This window comes from Lolium rigidum, chromosome 4 (genome assembly GCF_022539505.1).
Source record: "Lolium rigidum isolate FL_2022 chromosome 4, APGP_CSIRO_Lrig_0.1, whole genome shotgun sequence".
Taxonomy (NCBI): domain Eukaryota; kingdom Viridiplantae; phylum Streptophyta; class Magnoliopsida; order Poales; family Poaceae; genus Lolium; species Lolium rigidum.
In genome coordinates this window covers 133,984,897-134,004,592 of record NC_061511.1, presented here as the reverse complement: position 1 = coordinate 134,004,592, position 19,696 = coordinate 133,984,897, and the positions used below count along the sequence as shown (strand labels likewise).

Sequence of the window (19,696 nt, the reverse complement as noted above, 5' to 3'; positions counted from 1 at the left end):
TATAATTGGTCTCATATTCATCGCCTTTTTTAAAGAAGAAGAAGCATAACTACATGTCTACGTGTTTATAATAGTTATCCTTACATCAACAATAATTCAAGGCAATGCAACATGTAAATATTATAAAAAATCTACCTACAAATGCTAACAAACTACTCCCTCCAACCCTAAATACTTACCACATATTTAGGCAAAATATAACTAAAATATGTCTAGATTTATTGGACCCGCGACAAATATTTAGGGCCGAAGGGAGCATATATTTTTCCGCGATTCAGTTATGTTAGTCCAACATGCTTTGCAATGCACCGTTTAATAGCGAAAAATAATTATAACTAAAAGCTAGAAGCCACTTTCAATATGGGATACCAGTACTCTTGGTGCCAAATATTTTCATTTTTAAAAAGAAAGATCACTAAAAAATCACATATGTAGTAATCTACATGTCTGTTTGGGATATATATACTTTCATATCTATTTAGCTGACAAGTTAGCATAAAATAATTTTAAAAATTGTGGCCTATGGAAACAATAAGATGTCCGCGTGTGTTTCTCTACATTTTCAATTTGCTTTCTTGACGCCTACCGCCTGTTATTTGTGTACAACATGCAAATATGAATATTAATTTTGAAATCTTTCCAGGTGGTAATAAACATTCAAATTGCATGCATTTTTTTTGTTATCACTACTTTTTGAAAATATATTCTTGAGTGAATAGAGAATTATAGATGCACGTGTACGTACAGTGGCGGAGCTCCTAGTAGGCCAAGGTAGGACCGACCGCCCTACTTTAACCTCTGGCAAAACATTTCAGATGGACATGCTATTTTGAATGAATTGGGTGCAGCGGTCTATGTCGAAAACAAACTCTGTATGAAAAAGTTATGCTCGTTTTATTAAACATGTGCAAAACCGAATTTGAACCAGAAACAAGGATTAGGTCTAGTCTAGTAGAAAGCCAACTATTTATTTTTTCAATATCTAATTCTTAATCTGACAAAACTCGGCTCTCAGGAATGCACTCAGTAGGGCATTTAAGAGCATCTCCACCGGCAGCCCCTAAATAGTCGTCGGCAGGGGCGTCGGCACTGCCGTATAGGGGCCGCCGACACTGCATCCTCTATTTGGGGAGGCTGTTCCCACACCGGCGCTCCCCATACGGTGACCGGTTAGCAAATTTTGAGCACAAATTTGGTGCCGGCGCTCCCAATCGAAGCCCTTAACATAAGGATCCTTTCGGGAGTGCCGGCGCTTTATTGGGCTCCAAAATATGCGGGCGCTCTTTGGGGAGCGCCGGTGTGAGCGCTTTCTTTCACTAGAATCCCAATAGAGCTATTGGGAGCTCTATTGGGAGCGCCGGTGGAGATGCTCTAAGGAGGACTTGAGGATATTTTCACCAGCTTATAGGGTGTGACCGAAGTCAACTCCAGGCATGTGGTGAACTATGTTGTATTTTCACCACCTTCTATGTTTCTATACTCTATTGCCACCAACTTTTACTATTGCTTTAATAAGATATCATTGGAGTAGCTTTGGAATTTCTACTGTCCAAACTCAAGATACTCATTTTTTAGGTTTGTAAATAATTGCTCGTGTTACAAATATTTATCATGTGATCTTATTATGAGCATGAGCATATACAAGATAACCTTGAGCTATTCATTATTCATGCATAAAGAATCAAAGACTTCAGAGATTGTCTTGATATTCGAAAATCAAATCACGGTTCTTGTGGTTTATCGCCTCATTCAGCTGGCGTTGCTTTATCGGTGGCGACGACAATAGTTGAAATGGATTTCTCATGAACAAAGATTATAAATGCAGAGTTACACAACACAACATCAGCTCTCTCTTTGGTGACTTGGTTATGTGCTACATGGAGCGAGGAATACTTAAAAGTCGTGATCAATAAATATTACGGAAGATTTTTATAAAAATGGTGTAGCTTTTTTCATATATTGCATTAATTTTTTTTGTAACTTGATCTTTTGGTTTTCAATCATTTATTTTGACTTCATCCTATCTCAATTTTTTTCCTTTCGCCGTTGCGTATGTGCTATAACTCGTACGATGTGTTTTTTTTTTAAACGAGGCAAGCAAAATAAAGAACACACTTTATGTCTTGAGATTACGGAAAAAACCGCCTCCCAGACCCCTCCCGCGTTGCTCTTGCGAGGTGATGGGGAGGTATCCTATTCCACGCTACCACATGCCTGCTTCCCTTCGCCCCCTCCTTCCTCGCCGTGCTAGAGGGTGCGAACGGGCGAAGTCATGTTGGCACCAGCGATGGCGATGCCTCATCGTCCTCTCACATGGGGGGGTGTGGACGCGGGTTCTTCCGTCGGGGGGCATGTACACTTTGGTGCCACACAACGACAATGCGTGCGGGTATTGTAACCCTCCCCGGGGCATTGTTGTGGCTTCCTTCAACGCACAAGGGCTCTAGGGGAAAACCCTTGACCGTGGTCTTGACGACGGTGACACAACACACTGTTATTCTCTTGGAGGTGTCGTCGTGGAGCTTCGGTATCCCTCGGTCATGCTCCATTGCTTTCGGTGGCAAGTTCGGTAATTCTTATTCTTTCTTGTTTTGTATGTAATATATGCTTTAGAAAAAAAATTCTTCTCATCACCTTATATCGGTTTACCTGTGTATGACTTTATTTATCATAGTACGTAGTAGTAGGATGTTCAACAAGAAAGGGGATATTCCAATTTTCCGAAAAATACAAACTAGTTCGAGAGGGGATATTCCAATACTAGTTGCGCCCGGCCGAGTTTTCCTGAAACCGAGAGGTTTTCAATCATTTACCGCAAACACGAGTTACATGTCTTATCGCTGAACAAGCGGACGATCACACGTGCGAAAGACCGGCCGGGGTGCACGCACGACGGCCGGCGGCGCTGAGCTCGTAGCTACTCCGTATATTGCTCGGTCGCCGCCAGGCACGTGCTCCATCCCCGAGCTGAGGCGAAGCGAAGAAGAGGTCGATACATGGGCCGAAAAGCTCCACTCCGATTGGCTACATTTTCGCTTGTCGGTACCTTACACGCTACCCGTACTGTACACCAGAGAAGAAAAAAAAAACTAGCTTGTAACGGGCTCAGTCGTCGCGTCGTCTCCTTCTCTCTACACCCAGCCTCGCCGCCTCCCACCGTGCTCCGTCCAGCCGCGCGCCCCTGCTGCTGCCCCCTCCCGCGCCGCTTCCCCATTCCCCGGCGCGCCGCCTCCCTCGCTGCTGATCCCTCCCAACCCCACCGCCCGCCTGCACATCTCCCGCCGCCCCGCCCGCCGTCAACGACGACGTCATTGGCGGCAGGACGGTGATCCAGCGGCGGCGGTGACGACGACGACCCGCATGATCGACCGGAGATACTGACCAAGACTTCCACGGCACCCATGGTACGTCCCTTCTGTTCTGTGCGAGCGGCGATCAGCGAATCAGGGGAGCCAATTCGAGCCCCGATCTGGATCACTCGATCAGGATACGGGGTCATGCTTCGACAATGGACTCAGACTCAGAACAATCCTCTAACCACGCTTCTAGTATGTTTTAAGAGGGAGAAGGAGCTAATACTAGCACATTTTACTAGTATATGCATACGTTGGTCAGTCTACGGTTGTCTGACTCTGACCATGACAGTAGCTCTTTGGTCCGGTATGGATTTTCTCGGGCGTAGGCTGCAATATCCCGCGAACGGAGCTACTGGGTTCGGTGTAGAACCTAAAAATGCTTGAATCCAATACGAAATTGCAGTGATGCTCTTGTCTATTCTTACTTTGGTTCGATCAGACGAGTTACTGAGTAATGACGGCTAAGCTTTGCCCCTGTTGGTGGTGCAAACTCTGCAAACACCTATTTAACGATTGGGATGCGTCTTCATCTCCTCACGGTATCGAAGATTTGACGTATCACAGCCTGTGTCAGCTCGAACATCTCCAACATTTTCAAGCATTTTTAGCTCAGTGATGCCCATACATGCATCTCAATTGGCCTCCCAACTACTCCAACTTAAACCATGAGTGCCAAAAAGAGAACCGGTTTTTCGTCAACCTCAACAACCGATGAGTCCCAATAGCTAGTTTCTGCTCCACTTTTGGACAGCTGACTAGTTAAGCGTTACTGCTACCTGTGCACTTGCATTTAGCAGAAATATTCTCTTTAGAACTCTACGTGGGGAAGTTAGTTGTAAAACTAACACAATGGAACTGTAAAACTTGATATTCCAGAATTGCTCAACTATTGGTTTATAAGTGATCCAGCTTCAGGGGTTGTGATTACTAAATGAGATTTTGACATATTTATTGTTTTTTTCCACTTCTTTTTGTCTCAATCAGTTAATAATACCACATCTTCATGTGTTATGAATATTTAATTGCAGGCATCCACTGGCCGGTTTACAGTGGGTTCTCATGTTTGGGTCGAGGATGCTGATGTGGCTTGGATCGATGGCCTGGTGGAGGAGGTCCATGGAGACCAATTAATTATAAACTGCAGTTCCGGAAAGAAGGTAAATAAAATTTTCCTAGGTCATATATTGGATTATTTCTACTCATGCCAATAGGGCTACTACGCCATTTTTTCTTATGAGATATTTTATAAATCTCAGTTAATCATTATTTAGCTTCCAACTGTGAATTTTTTAGTGCCAGAATCATATGCCTGTAGGTATAGATTGTAAGCTATTGTAGTGAAAAAAATTATGTTCCATCCGTTCACTAATGTAAGACCTCTTAGCTTTTTTCGTAAATGCATGTGCCTAGACGCGTTTTAGTGTGTAGGTTCACTCATTTTAGTTTGTATCTAGTCTGCTTTAAAATATATGAAAGGTCTTGCATTAGTGAATAGAGCAAGTAACTTAAATTAAAAAATTTATGTTTAATTTCAAGTTTATTATCTTATTACAGGTTACTGCCAATGCGTCAAGTGTATATCCAAGGGACGTAGAAGTGGCACGCTGTGGGGTTGAGGATATGACAAGGCTAGCTTATCTACACGAACCAGGAGTTCTCAGAAACTTGAAGTCAAGATATGGAATGAATGAAATATATGTGAGTTGAGTACTGCAGCATATTAGCTCTTCTTATGCTATGTCATTGATGCATTGTTTGAGCCACATCCATCCACAGTTGAAGTTTAGATAGGCCCTAGACAATAAAATTTTATTAAAAGATCAATATGTACAACATAAACAAATGACACGAGAAAGAATGTACACAAGATGGTATGAGAAAACTAAGTCACTGGCTGATAGATAAGCTGATTGAGCAAAGTTCTAAGAAAAAGCTGCAAGCTCCATTGACATTTGCACAATTCACACATGTTCTCTATGCTGATAGTTGATTTTTTCATTAATTTAGTCCTCTGTACAGTTGTCAATTTTTATGTCTCGTAGCCTACAATATTTCACTTGTGTTTTCCTTTTATTGTTTGTAGTTTCTACTTTTCAGGAATTTGGAATTTATCAGCACTAATTAAGTTTTATGTGTTTCTCTGATGTATTAGTTGTTAATTTGGTAACGTTCTGTCGTAACTTACTTGATTAACTTTTTCTTCCAGACTTATACCGGGAACATATTAATAGCTGTAAATCCGTTTCAAAGACTTCCTCATCTTTATAATGATCATATGATGGGAATCTACAAGGGAGCTGAATTTGGTGAGCTGAGTCCCCATCCTTTTGCCATGGCTGACCGTGCATATAGGTGTGTTTTCAGCAAAGAAAAATCTTTTGAGTTTTTTGTGCTTGAATTTGTATTTATATATCTTAAATTAAATACCAATGGTGCAGGCTTATGATGAATTATGGTATCAGCCAAGCCATATTGGTGAGTGGTGAAAGTGGAGCTGGTAAGACAGAAAGCACTAAAATGCTTATGCAGTATCTTGCTTTCATGGGTGGCAAAATTGAATCTGGTGGAAGGTCAGTGCAACAACAAGTGCTGGAGGTGAGTCCCTCATTAGCACTTTCCGTTAACACTTTTGGCGCTCTATATCTCTTGAATAACCTTGAAATAGTGGATATGTGGATTATGCGATATTATTTATTATTATTTTGTAATCAAGCCCTTTCTCTCAGTAATTAAAAATAATGTTAAATCACTGGCTTATGTTTTCCACTTTATCTGTTTGATTGCACAGTCCAATCCTGTTCTTGAGGCATTTGGAAATGCAAAAACAGTCAGGAATAATAATTCAAGGTAATGAATTTCGATAGAACCATGATTATATTGCTTTACCTTGTTTTTTTCTCATTCAGTAGAGGTTTACATTTTCTTCTCGCAATATGGCTTGATATATTTCTTTTACCTCATAATGCAGTCGTTTCGGCAAATTTGTTGAACTTCAGTTTGATCAGAATGGGAAGATCTCAGGAGCTGCCATAAGGACTTACCTTTTGGAAAGATCTCGTGTCTGTCAAATATCTGATCCAGAAAGAAACTATCACTGCTTTTACATGCTATGTGCTGCACCACTAGAGGTAACATGCAATCATGATTGAATTCCTGAATATGATATTGTAGCTATATTTTGTCACATTGCCATCTTTTCTAACTCTCCACATTCCATCAAAAGGTGTGTTCTGAATCGATCAGTTTAAGGTTTATGACGCAGATTAAGATAAAACTGCTTCAAAATAAAAACAGCACATTTCTGAGTAACCTATCTGAACGAAAACTGCAAACTGGGCATAAACATAGCATTTGTTCATGTAATCTGTGGACTGAGAGATACCTCGTTATATTGCTGGGACCGCTTGGTCAGTCGAGAATGCCACATTGTTAAATTAATTTCTCTGTAGGATATTTTTTGCTACCATTACATTCTTGCGGTGTTGAAGGGCAAGCATAAAACATGTAATACCCTGTTGGTATTGCTTCTTATTTGCATTATTGTTTCAATTCAATTAGGTTGCCATTGTAATTTGTGCCCCTAGTTACCACTTATCTTTTTTTTGCGAACGACATTAACTCAACTTCTTATCTGTACTCCAATAATGGTGTTTCAGGACCGTGAGAGGTATAAAGTGGGAGATGCAGCATCATTTCACTATCTCAACCAGTCCAATTGCATTAATCTTGATGCAATGGATGATTCTTCAGAATATGTAGCAACCAGACGAGCAATGGATATTGTAGGCATTAGTTCTGATGAGCAGGTAAGCCCAAGGTTATGTTTGAAACTAGTTTACTTCATCAGAAGACCATCTTTGCTTAATATTTCTATTACATACCTTTCAGGATGCCATATTCAGAGTTGTTGCTGCTATTCTTCATTTGGGCAATGTGGAATTTTCCGAAGGGAACGAAGCAGATTCTTCTGTACCCAAAGATGAAAAATCCAAGTTCCATCTTAGGACAGCTGCAGAGCTTTTCATGTAACCCTACTGTCCAGGTTCTATCCTCAGTATTTTCCGGTCATCTTTGACATGACATGAATTTGGCAACAATCTGCAGGTGTGACGAAAAGTCCCTCGAGGAATCTTTATGTAAGCGTGTTATGGTAACACGTGGTGAGAGTATTGTAAGAAACTTGGATTTACGAGCAGCAGCTCTTAGTAGAGATGCATTGGCCAGAATCGTTTACTCCCGCTTATTTGATTGGTAAGTTTAAAGTAAGTGTCATGTTCTCTATCGTGTCACTGGTATTGCACAAAAAATAACTGATGACTGTTGTGTCTTCTGTTCTTTAGGATCGTGAATAAGATCAATACTACAATAGGACAAGATCCTGATTCAAAGCTTTTGATTGGTGTGCTGGACATTTACGGATTTGAAAGTTTCAAAACAAACAGGTACTTGCATGGAATGCTTTTGCATTTGGTCTTGTGTTAGGCTCAGTTTGCGGTTGCTGAACTGTGCTGTACTGAACTTGTTTTAATAATTTTCTGTCGAAAAATAGCCACAAAAATAGATAAAATTTTGTTAGCGACATAAAATAGGCAAAAGCTGGTTAGACAAACAGGATTATCGCAACCCACTACAGTGCCAAATGCAGCCTTGATCTTTAATTCCTGTCCACCTGATATGGCCAAGCTCTGGGCCTTGGCCATGGCTATGGCAGTTGTTTTGTTTTGTTTCTCTTTTAGTTAGTTACCAGATTTTTTTTGAAGTTTTTGTTAGGTATTGTTGGGTCGTGGCCACCTTGTGTGTTGCATACTTACGCCTTTTTTTTTGGGTATTTTCTGCTAATACAAAAAGACACGTGCTTTTGGCCGTAATCTAGAAAAAAAATCCTTGATGTACTTATAGGACACAGGGCACACATTCTACTGTTTTGACTAGAAATATATCAGCATAGCACCGAGGAACATTTTGTAAAAATCTTTGTTTCGTTGGTCCTTTTGGCTAGGTACTTCTATCTGAAATTGAACTTCGATTTCCTTTTTGACGGGCTAGTAGGAAAAGATGAATATGTTGTAAAAATGTAAACTAAAGTATTGCCGGAAAATAAAACGTATTAAGTTTACTAGTTGAGCTCCTTTCAGCCAGCAGGAATTTGATTGTAAGAATATCTCATTAACTTCCCTGCATAGGTCGCACCTCTGCACAGCCCAAAAACTTGTCTTATTTCACCAAATAAGATATAGCCATTTACATATCCCAACCATGTAGAATCGGACGCCATACATTGAAAATACGTAATTGGCATTGTTGAGAAGAAATATAATTAAGATTCTTGGGAAGATTTTTACTCCTAAAAATTACCCCCAAGAAGAAAAGCTTGATGGAGCAAGCACCCTGTAGCTGACAATCTGACATTAATAGGGACATTGTGTGCATGAAATTAGGTTGGAAATCATATGCATTCATTTTTCACATTTACGAAGATGGTGTTTGTATTTCTACAAAGATCTCATCATAATTGTAGCAATAACATAATTGCATGCAGTTGCTAGCTCCTATACAGTCAACTGCTCGATTGCACAAACAACACATACTGCTGCTACGAAGGATTGAGTGTAACTTTGCGATTATGCACTGGCTTGTTAGTATTAGGAAACTAAATTATTTACCTTCAGTTGGTTAGATTTATTGATGGCGTTTGTTGGGAAAGAGAGAGAGAGAGAGCTCTCATTTGATGTCTGCAAAATGTAAAAGATGACTTGCATTTAGTGACAGAGGGAATACAGATAGTGTAAGCTTACTGCTTAGTGCATGTGTCTCAGGCGAAACTTTTAAAAGCACGTGAACATGGATGTAAATATGTTTTTTTAGGCATGAAACAATCACTACAATAGTGTAGAACTGAACAGTGGATTCTAATATTTTCAGCTCGATGCTTTTATAAATAAAATCGGAACACTATCTTCTTATGATACGGGTGATGTGATAGCTTTCGTGTGTTGATATTTTGCTATGCTGCAGTTTTGAGCAGTTCTGTATCAACTTAACCAATGAGAAGCTCCAGCAACACTTTAATCAGGTTAGAGGATTGACTTCTAACTGACTCAATGTTCTACTTTTTATGTTATATTATGGTCAATTAAGGTTTACACTAATTCTACAAATTTCCATGAGCAGCATGTTTTTAAGATGGAGCAAGAAGAATATACAAAGGAAGAAATTGATTGGAGTTACATCCAATTTGTGGACAACCAAGAGATTCTTGATCTCATTGAGAAGGTGAACTGTTAACTATATATTAGATGTAGCTGTGCAGTTTCTCTTGTATATGGTGTTACTTGCTTCTTTTTTTTTATATTCTTGTACATGTTTATATCCTGGCCTTTGGCCCAATAGCAATCAAATGTCCAATTGCTACAACATTTGGCGTTTGCTGCAATACCCCTTATTACCCAGACAGCTCTTTTCTATATCGATACAGTCTGTTCTAGGCACACACTAACCTGAAGTCCTCAACATTTTCGTTCAAGTAATTATTACCTTTTTTTTTGCTTTTATAGACTCAAGGTAAAACACAGAACCGGTTGGGAAATTATCCTTTAGTCAGAATTAGCGAACAGGCTGGACGTTTGAGTTCCATGCATATCTTGTTACTAAATTGAATCCACTGATCAATTCCAATGAGGTTGAGCCATGCTATGGAATCTCATATCTGATTTCTGATTTTGTGCGATGCAGAAACCAGGGGGGATAATTTCTCTACTGGATGAGACTTGGTATGTACAAGCAATAGCGTTGGTTCTTTTTGTGTTTGATTATTATTCTGATCCTTACTAACATACCTTATCTTATACTTCAGCATGTTGCGAAACTCAACCCATGAAATATTCGCTGAAAAGCTCTATCAAAAATATAAGGACAATCCGCACTTCAGTAGGCCAAAATTTTCACGATCTGATTTCACTATTCATCACTATGCGGGAAATGTAAGTGACATACTTCTTAAGTCTGTCTGACTGAATAAATAATTTTGTGTAAAACACATGTTGGCTTTATGCTTTGCTGAATGAAATGCAGCTCTAAATCATTGAAGCTCTGAATAGATGAGAAACAACAACAAAATAAACATACCTTTGTTCTACAATGGGATTATGTATTTGAAATATTGATTAAATGTGATGTACCAAATTGAACTCAAAAAGCTTAATGGCTGCTAAAGAAATTTTAGTGTTTTTTCCATTGAAAATATAGAGTTTGGTTCAAGCCTCCTAGGAGGTACAGTTCATTAAATTATATATAAAAGCGTTGACCAAAGAGGGACAGATCCCTCCCTTGGCTGTCCGTTGTTAGGTAGAAGATGAGACCTCTCCAGCAGCGGATTTATACGCTCTAGATAGCACTCAGTTTAATTCGGCCGCACCTGCGACTCGAACCCGGGTGGGCGAGCTTACCACGTGAGCTCAAGCCACCAAGCTAGCGCTTGGTTCTCATTAAACTATATATTAAACTACCACTATTGGATTATAAAGCATGGTGAATGGCATGCTAAGCGTATACAGAAAAATCAACACCATGTGTGTTGACCACTTCTTCCAGTAATATGCCACCCCTATTTTTGCTTGGACCTCAACTTGAATATAATCAATACTGTTAAAAAATGAACTTTCCGAAACAGTCCTACAGTATACAATCTGTACATCTACACAGGAAGGATTAATCAGTTGAGCAAGCTAGTGCCACCACATCTGGCTCTCTACAACTGACTCGACTGAGACTGACACAGTTATGTAATAAAAACTTTCTTCTTTTGTAGGTTACATATCAGACGGATCTATTCTTAGATAAAAACATAGATGCTGCTGTAAACGAGCATCAGGATTTGTTACATGCTTCTAGATGTCCATTTGTCTCAAGTCTTTTTCCCCCTTCTGAAGAATCAACTAAATCCACAAAGTTCACTTCGATAGGTTCGAGCTTCAAGGTAAAAGAAACTTGTTGCTTTGCTTTTCAGCCTGTTCTAGCTTTGTTAACAATTTATATCTTTTTTCCCTGTAATATAACAGCAACAATTACAAGGTCTATTGGAAACTCTCAGCGCAACAGAACCACATTACATGCGCTGCATAAAGCCTAATAATGTTCTCAAGCCAGCAATTTTTGAGAACAGTAATGTTCTCCAGCAACTTCGGTGTGGGGTAAGAAATTGTACCATTCTTATTTTGCTGGAAGTACATACTTGGATTCTTTGTAAGGCAAAGTACGCACTAGGACTAGTACAAGAGAAAATCGAGATATCTGTTTATGTGTGCAAGGAATCCTTACCATCGGTGGACCTAGAAATGTCTCCACTCCACATTGGCACCCCGATCTATCCACTTGAGATATTAGGAAAAGCATTATAGAAAATGCAATATATTATGGATAAATGATAAATCAGACTGACAAATGGTTTGAGTAGTCAGTATATATTTTTTGAAACACACCAACAAGTTCTTGTTCCTTTTGTGTCTCTTGTCCTAGCTCCCAAGTGTGCTCACTTCAGGATACGGGGTGCTTTGGACTGAGCTACAACTGTTTCTTTTATTTCTTTATTTTAGACATTTCAACCACTTCATCATTGGAAAATCAAAAACGCACAAGCATACGTTGGTCACAGCCTTACACTTGATTTTATCACCAAAAACTTCTTCCTCTGTAAGTCACCATGTAGCGGGTACGTAAGTCCTCTATCTGGTGTGAAAGTATACATAAGGTGTAGCTGTTCAGCTGACAAACATAAATACAACATCTACTGGATAACATGAGGAAAGGATGGGGATGAGAAGAGGCATAGGCACCGACGCTGGAAGGTTGAAGGAAGGTGCACCTAACTGCCACGCTGAGTGGGGAATGAGAATCGAGGTGTGATGTATCGGGAATGAGAAGAAATAGTACGCTCACTTGTGAGGGTGCTTCCTGTGGGCCTGCGGGGTTCTGGGTGCTTGGGCTTCACAAAAATGAGCCAACTATGGCAAAATTGCTCTCTACCCCTATTGTGCCAACTATAACAAACTTTGGGATTTATGCATCTAAGAACTAGCCTTGTAGATAGTGACACTGATATATTGTTTGTACAGGGGGTGCTAGAGGCGATAAGAATAAGCTGTCTTGGATACCCAACAAGGCGGACATTTGAAGAATTTGTTGACCGCTTTGGTGTTTTACTACCAGAAGTTCTCGGCGAAGGGTAATACTAGGGCATTTTGATTCAAGTTCTTGAAATTTTTCTTTGTGTCTAAAGAGGGAGTCTAAACAAAGCATTCATTGGCAGTTATGATGAAGTTAATTCCACAAACCTGCTCCTTGAGAAAGTAAATCTCACAGGTTATCAGGTAACTACTAAGTACTGAAATGAGTGGCCGTGATGTGCTTACTTCAATCCATGTTATGTTCCAGCTTTTCAAGATTGGTCTTTCTTTGGCTTCTCAAACGTTTTCCTCTAATGTCAAGATGTGTAATTAATTTCCTATTTTCTTTATTGTAAACGTGCCAGTCTGATGAGCAGTTTAAGTTGCATGGTCTGTCCTTATGCGAGATATCCCAAAAGCATAAAACAATAGATAATGGTATATCTTGTAGTCATATTATTTCATCACATAGTTACTCTTTTGAAGTACTGTTATCCTTAGAGCACCCACAGTGCGGTGCTTATATGCCGATGCCAGGGTAGAATTCCCAGCCGATCGGCAGTTGAGCAATTGATTCCCTGGATCAGGTGTAGCGTTGACGCAAAAAGTTGCATTGGGCGCTTGGTCATCTTTTCCCGCACAACCAAACTAATCACCTTTCTCTTTCTTTTTTAGTGCCCCAAACTAGCGCTTTGAGTTGCTGTTCGGGACTCTTATCTATATAATTAACCATATAATTTTTTAGACTATTCAAGCACCTACATAATAGTCCACCGTTGTGGATGCTCTTACTTTCTTAGTTTCGATGGAGAACCAGACTTGGCCAAAGCCAACATGGACGCAGGACCTTATCTGGTGTGGTACTATGAGAAAAATATTACCAATGTTTTCCAAAAAACCTGAATCACTGAACAGTCTCATCCATATTTTGTCAATAGACCCAAAAGATATATTTTATTTGGAGGAATAGTAAGTTTAATGCGGTATCTCCATCCCTAGCTATCTGCACAAGTTATTTCTTCTATAGTTCTAACGCTGATATTGGTTTTCATTCCTTTTGGTTTCTCCTGCGGTCTGATGTCCAATATACAGATAGGGAAAACAAAAGTGTTTCTGCGTGCTGGTCAGATGGCTGAACTAGATGCTCGGAGGACTGAGGTCTTGAGCTGTTCTGCTAGTAAAATCCAGAGAAAAGTTCGGTCGTTTCTGGCTCGCAGAAACTTTATTCAGCTGCGAATGTCTTCTGTTCAGCTTCAGGCAATGTGCAGAGGTACATTTTCCCTGTTTTGTATTCGAAAAAGTATCATATTTCAGTCTCTGATTTTTATGTGGAGATAATGACTTCTGAGCTGTGATAACTGAAGGACAAATTGCGAGACATTATTATGAAGATCTCCGTAGGAAAGCTGCTTCATTGAAAATTCAGACCTGCTATCGTATGCACTTTGCAAGGAAACACTACAAAGATCTCTGTTCTGCATCGACTACTGTCCAATCAGGTCTACGTGGTATGGCTGCTCGCAGCGAACTCCATTCCCGTCAGCAAACAAAAGCGGCAGTGATTATTCAGGTGCGTTTTCAGGTCTCATTTTTTGTTTCCATAAAATGCGGGGTAACAAGATTTGCAGAATAGAATGGTCAAAATTTCAACTTTGCTGTTCAAACTCATGTGATACTCCTTTTGCTAGTAAATGTTTTCGGATGATAATGCTAATACAGCAAAAATACTATGGTGTTGGTTCTAGTATTACCTAAAGTTTTATCTGTGGCACTTGTACTCCCAACAAAACTTGCATATTTCGTTAGTATATGTTAAATGCCATGTTGTATAAACTATAAGTTTGGAAAAATGAAAATATTTTACACATATTATGATGCAACCACATCTTATTGATGTAAGAATTCAATGTAGTCAGATGAAATAACTGTTAGCTAGTAAAATGCATGAATCATTGTTTTTTTTTTAAATTTATGTTAAGAAAATCGTGATGCCATTTGTCATAACTACCACAACATTGTTCCATTTCCAGTATCTCTACTTCAAGTGTGTAAAAAGTGGGTGTTGCACACCCAAGCCTATGCATGTCTATTTCCGTTTCATTACCATTCACTCTTAGCCTCATAGATGTTATATTATCTTAACCAAAATCTCAATGGTTTCGGCCCACAGAGTTTCTGCCGTAGTGATTTAGCAAGCTCACGGTACATGGGTTTAAAGAAGGCAGCAATCACAACCCAATGTGCTTGGAGAGGAAGGGTGGCTAGAAGAGAACTTAGAAAACTTAAAATGGTAAGAATTGGTGAAAATGTCCTGACCATCTTTTCTCTCTTTGCCCTGTTGTTACAGTATTATTTGATTCACTCTGCCATAAGAGATCAATTATCAACCATGTAATGCAGTTTTAAGTTAACTCTGGCCTTGATTTATGCCTAGCGGCATGCTGTGCTGTCACTGCTCATTACAAATTGGTGTTGGTCTTAGGAATTCAGACTTGGTCAACTCATAATGTAACAATGCTATTTGAAAGTCTGAAAACCATAACAGTGCCACTGCAACCTATGGCTTCATTAACCAATGTTGATATCGTTGTTAATCTCCTAAAGATGAAAAAAAATATGACCATGCTAGCTTCAAAATTGTTCGTAAACTCTGTTACTTGCAAGCTCACTTAATGGCCATAGGTTCACAGCTGTCACATTTCTGGTACTCTGGAAGTCTGGATCATCAGTAAGCATATAGATAAGATCTTAATAACTTTCGTCTATTGACATCCCGCCTTCTTTACTACTGTAGGCTGCAAAAGAAAGTGGTGCTCTGCAGGCTGCCAAGAATAAGCTAGAGAAGCAAGTTGAGGAACTCACTTGGCGTTTGCAACTGGAAAAACGCATGAGGGTAAACTACTGGGTTACTGTACTTTACAGTCTTACCATTTATGTTGACATGCGTATGCGTGATGTAGCATACCCTATTATTTTACATACTAGATCTGCATTCTTTCTAATAAGTTATATCAACGTTTCATCTCCACAGGAAACAAAGGAATGCATTTAAATGAGTGTTTTTTGCATTCCGATCATTCTCATTTTTCTGTTCTGTGAATTGCTAGAGGAATGTAATTCCTTTCCTGCCCATTCTGGAGTCAGCTGCAGTTATTCTGTGTACTGACTGTGGTCACTGTTTGCACCTGATGTGGCAATCATGGTGACTGTTAGATTTGATCTTACTTCCGAGCTCATAGTCATACTATGTCTATCGACTAGTCTATGATAGAAATTATAGTACTACAATATAGCGGAAAACTAAAATTCACACTTTGTCCTGTAAACCTAATAAACACTGGAAATAGATTAACTTGTAACTATGCAAATAGGACATTACTGTTGGCATAACTTATTTTCCCTTTAAAATCTTTATGCAAGTGCCTTATGCATTTTTCTGGTCTGCAGACTGACATGGAAGAAGCCAAGTCACAGGAAAATAAGAAGTTGCAACAACAGTTGCAGGAACTGCAATTCCAGTCCAAGGAGACAAACGATTTACTAAGAAGGGAACAGGAAAATGCAAAAGCAGCATTGGACAAAGCTGTCTCTGTACCAGAGATCCATGTCGATACAACTCTTGTTGATGAGCTTACTGCTGAAAATGCCAAGCTTAAGGTGAACATGATAGAATCATTTTTGTCTGCACTGCAATAGATTCATCGCGTTAGTCAGTCTGTCCACTCTTATGGAGTTGGTAAATTGCAAAACCTTCTAGCTGATAATGGTGCTGCTACCTTGACCAGCGTAGAAACATCATCCCAGAATGGTAATAGTTTCACTTGCTAGGTCCTAACGACATGGGCAATTAGGCAAAACTATACTGTTGGAGCTAACACTTTTATCGTTTTTGGGATAAATCACATTGTATTAGGCTTCAATGTCAATGATGTAAATTAACTTGGTCGCTTCAGTAGTGAAACGAAAAACTGAGAATAAATGCACTGTCTAATTTATTTTTGATCCTTTAAAAGTGGTAAACTTGGATTCATTCAAAAAATAGCCAATCTAGCCAATCTGCTTGGTGCTTTATGTGAATGAGCATTTCTTCTCCAGGTATCTTTTCTGCCACAGCATGGCTTCATGCCTATATTTTATTTTGACTAACTCAACGCCTGCCAAACTGTTGTAATTTCATCAATGATAAGAAAAGGGCCATGATGAAATACTCATCCTTTTCCTGCACCATCTACCTGAAGAAAAGCTAACTCAACAAGCGAGTCATGCTGATCAAATGTCTTTTCAACTTTCTTGTACCTTTTAGTTAACCTAGTGGCATTATCAGTTCATTTATCCTATTCATATCTATGGACTGAGCAATTTCCTCAAATATTTATAGACACTGGTGGTTTCTCTCGAGATAAAAATTGATGAGACAGAACAGAAGTTCGAAGAAATGAAGAAAGCCAGAGAAGAGTTGCTGAAGAAAGCCACAGATGCAGAGTCAAAGATAAATGGACTGACCAACTCAATGCTAAGGTTACCTTGATGTTGATAATTTTTGTAAGTGTGTTCATTTGCTAATTACCTTACATATTTTTATGATTGGCAGTTTTCAAGAAAAGCTTACAAATATGGAAGCTGAAAATCAACTTCTCCGGCAGCAGGGGCTGTTGCACTCACCTATGAGAACAATATCCGAGAGCACATCTCCCAAATCTGTACGTGGTCTCTATATGTCCCGTGCCTCTGTCCACCCTAGCAGTTGTTATTGTTTGCATGCAAGTTTTGAACACAAACCTAGGTCTCCATTTTTTTTCTTCATCTGTAGGTGTTTCACCTTTTTGTTACTTACAAACTTCTTGGGCCCTTCATCTTTGCAGAATTTGGCTAATGGCAGCCCACGCATCGAGGAACAGATGGTCAGAAGCATTATGCAATATGTTAAATCACTTAACTGTTTGTTTTTATGTTTGAATCTAAAGTGGTCATTTCTACCCAGACACCTCATGGCACTCCTCGAGCACCCAAGGATTATGGGAGCTTCGCACAGCCTAGGGCATCCTTTTCTGAGAGGCAGCATGTACATTGAATTTATATATTTGAATGTTTAAACAATTTAGCAAAGTTTATAAAAAATGTTCCTTATGATGGTTGGTTTTGCCCTTATTATTTCCGCAGGAGAGTGTTGATGCACTTATAAGCTGTGTTACTGATAATATTGGCTTTAGCGAAGGAAAGCCAATTGCTGCAATAACCATATACAAATGTCTTGTCCATTGGAAGATATTTGAAACAGAAAAAACATCTGTTTTTGATAGGCTTATTCAAATATTTGGTTCTGCAATGCAGGTATTCTCTGCTGCCATTCATCCTATTTTTCTACATTGACTTATTTTACATGAATTTTGTTGCTCGTGCATCTATGTCAGTTTAATCAATATATTCTTAAAAGGAATGGCATCGTGTGTATTTCAGTATCATGATAGCAATGAAGATCTTGCATACTGGCTATCAAACTCATCAACTTTATTGATCATACTACAAAAGAGTCTCAGAGCTGTTGGCTCAACCGGAACGACTCCACAGAAAAGACCACAGACTCAGTCATCGTTCCTTGGGAGGATGGTATGTTCCATTGCTTACTCTAGGAGCTGCAGATCTATCATCTGGGACTAGAAGTCCTTGTAATTTGAAGTAATCTGTGTTCTAAATGATCAATACTAATTCTTTTCACTTTTAAGACATTACTTTTCAGAGACGGTTCTGATCACTTATGTACCTGAATGGTCTCCGGGTAAAATAATATTAGTACATTTGTTGAGACCACCTTCACAATATTATGTTTGGTGATTTCGTCAACATTATTATTGAAGACAATTATTGAGAGCAGGGTACAGTTAAATTGTGGTGAAAGGTCCTGTGTGTGATCTTGGCAACAAATAGTTAGACTGCATCTGTGCTTCAGTGAGCAATGTTTTAGATACATGTAGTCAATTTTTTTTCAAATTTGACCTCTGAATCTCTGTCATATAAAAAATAGCTTGATTTTTGTATGGACAAAGTATCTAAGTTTACCAAATGGATATTGTCATTGGTTCGCTGTTAAAGATATTACTGTAGAATTATCTTTGCGACGGTTTTGGGCATAGTAATACACTTGCCAATTAATAATTATATATATGTTGTTTTCAGTATAGATGAGTTAGACATGTTGTGCCTGGACTGCTTCTACTTCCCGTGATCAGATCATTGGTCAGTATTTGATCACAGTTCTGTTCTGTTGGTGTTATGTGGTCAGGTCTTCCGTTCTTCGACCATCACTGTTGATATGGATCTCGTGCGTCAAATTGAGGCCAAGTATCCTGCATTTCTTTTCAAACAGCAACTTACAGCATTTGTGGAAGGCTTATATGCGATGATCCGTGACAATGTGAAGAAAGAACTATCCTCATTGCTCTTGCATGCTATTCAGGTATGTTGTCATGTGATATTTGGTCGGTTAATCTCATATACGAATCAAACCACCAGTGAGAAGATTGGTATAGGGCATTCATGATGCACATGTTTGTTTACTAAGTCTTTATTATTTGCTGACTTGGCTGTCCTTTATTGCATTTAAAGTTTAACTGTTTTGATCCCTTCGCCTGTAAGTGCTTGTTTTGCTGTTTGCCTTTTAGGGTTAATTTTTGGATTATGTTGGAACCGCAGGTCCCAAGAATTATGAAAGCCAGTATGGTAAGAGCGCGTTCATTTGGGGCGTCAAGTTTGAGGGGGCGTTCATTTTCAAATCAAGGTAGCTATTGGCAGGCAATAGTTGACAATTTGACTGAACTCTTGAATATCTTGCGAGACAATTGTGTAAGTGCTTACTACTTACTATGCATACTTTCCTTGCAACTAGTGGATTTTGGTCTTAACATCTGTTTAAATTTTAGGTCCCTGCTATTTTTATTCGGAAGATATTTACGCAGATTTTCTCATTTATCAACGCTCAACTTTTCAATAGGTAATTGTGTGCTGATTCTAGCATTAGCTTTGCCATTTTCTTTTTAAAGCTAAATTGGTTGTTCTGTTATGCACTGCTCTCCAGCCTTCTTGTGCGTCATGAGTGCTGCTCTTTTAGCAACGGAGAATATGTAAAACAAGGGTTGGCACAACTAGAGATGTGGTGCGGGGAAGTGAAGCCAGAGGTAATCA

At 39.2% G+C, this 19,696-nt stretch overlaps 1 protein-coding gene across 1 annotated transcript; it reads left to right on the top strand.

Annotated features, from left to right (window-relative positions):
- Positions 1–3,278: 3,278 nt before the first annotated feature.
- LOC124705694 (myosin-8-like) lies at positions 3,279–19,509 on the top strand. Its single transcript, XM_047237396.1, has 33 exons — positions 3,279–3,404; positions 4,385–4,513; positions 4,911–5,054; positions 5,563–5,708; positions 5,795–5,951; positions 6,145–6,203; positions 6,325–6,484; positions 7,013–7,162; positions 7,245–7,381; positions 7,461–7,607; positions 7,697–7,798; positions 9,372–9,429; positions 9,528–9,629; positions 10,089–10,126; positions 10,210–10,336; positions 11,164–11,331; positions 11,414–11,545; positions 12,467–12,576; positions 12,661–12,721; positions 13,610–13,787; positions 13,882–14,087; positions 14,688–14,807; positions 15,312–15,410; positions 15,965–16,174; positions 16,896–17,035; positions 17,109–17,217; positions 17,380–17,418; positions 17,499–17,579; positions 17,678–17,848; positions 17,975–18,124; positions 18,798–18,971; positions 19,208–19,357; positions 19,435–19,509. Exons 1-33 carry the CDS (start codon positions 3,402–3,404, stop codon positions 19,507–19,509), a joined length of 4,032 nt encoding a protein of 1,343 aa, XP_047093352.1. The 5' UTR covers positions 3,279–3,401.
- The last annotated feature ends 187 nt before the right edge of the window (positions 19,510–19,696 follow it).

Bases quoted from the DNA above. Each gene is read 5' to 3' on its own strand.
- LOC124705694 (XM_047237396.1), top strand. The intron at 16,175-16,895 runs GTGAACATGATA...AAATATTTATAG, and splicing joins CTGAAAATGCCAAGCTTAAG to ACACTGGTGGTTTCTCTCGA. The intron at 17,218-17,379 runs GTACGTGGTCTC...TCATCTTTGCAG, and splicing joins AGAGCACATCTCCCAAATCT to AATTTGGCTAATGGCAGCCC.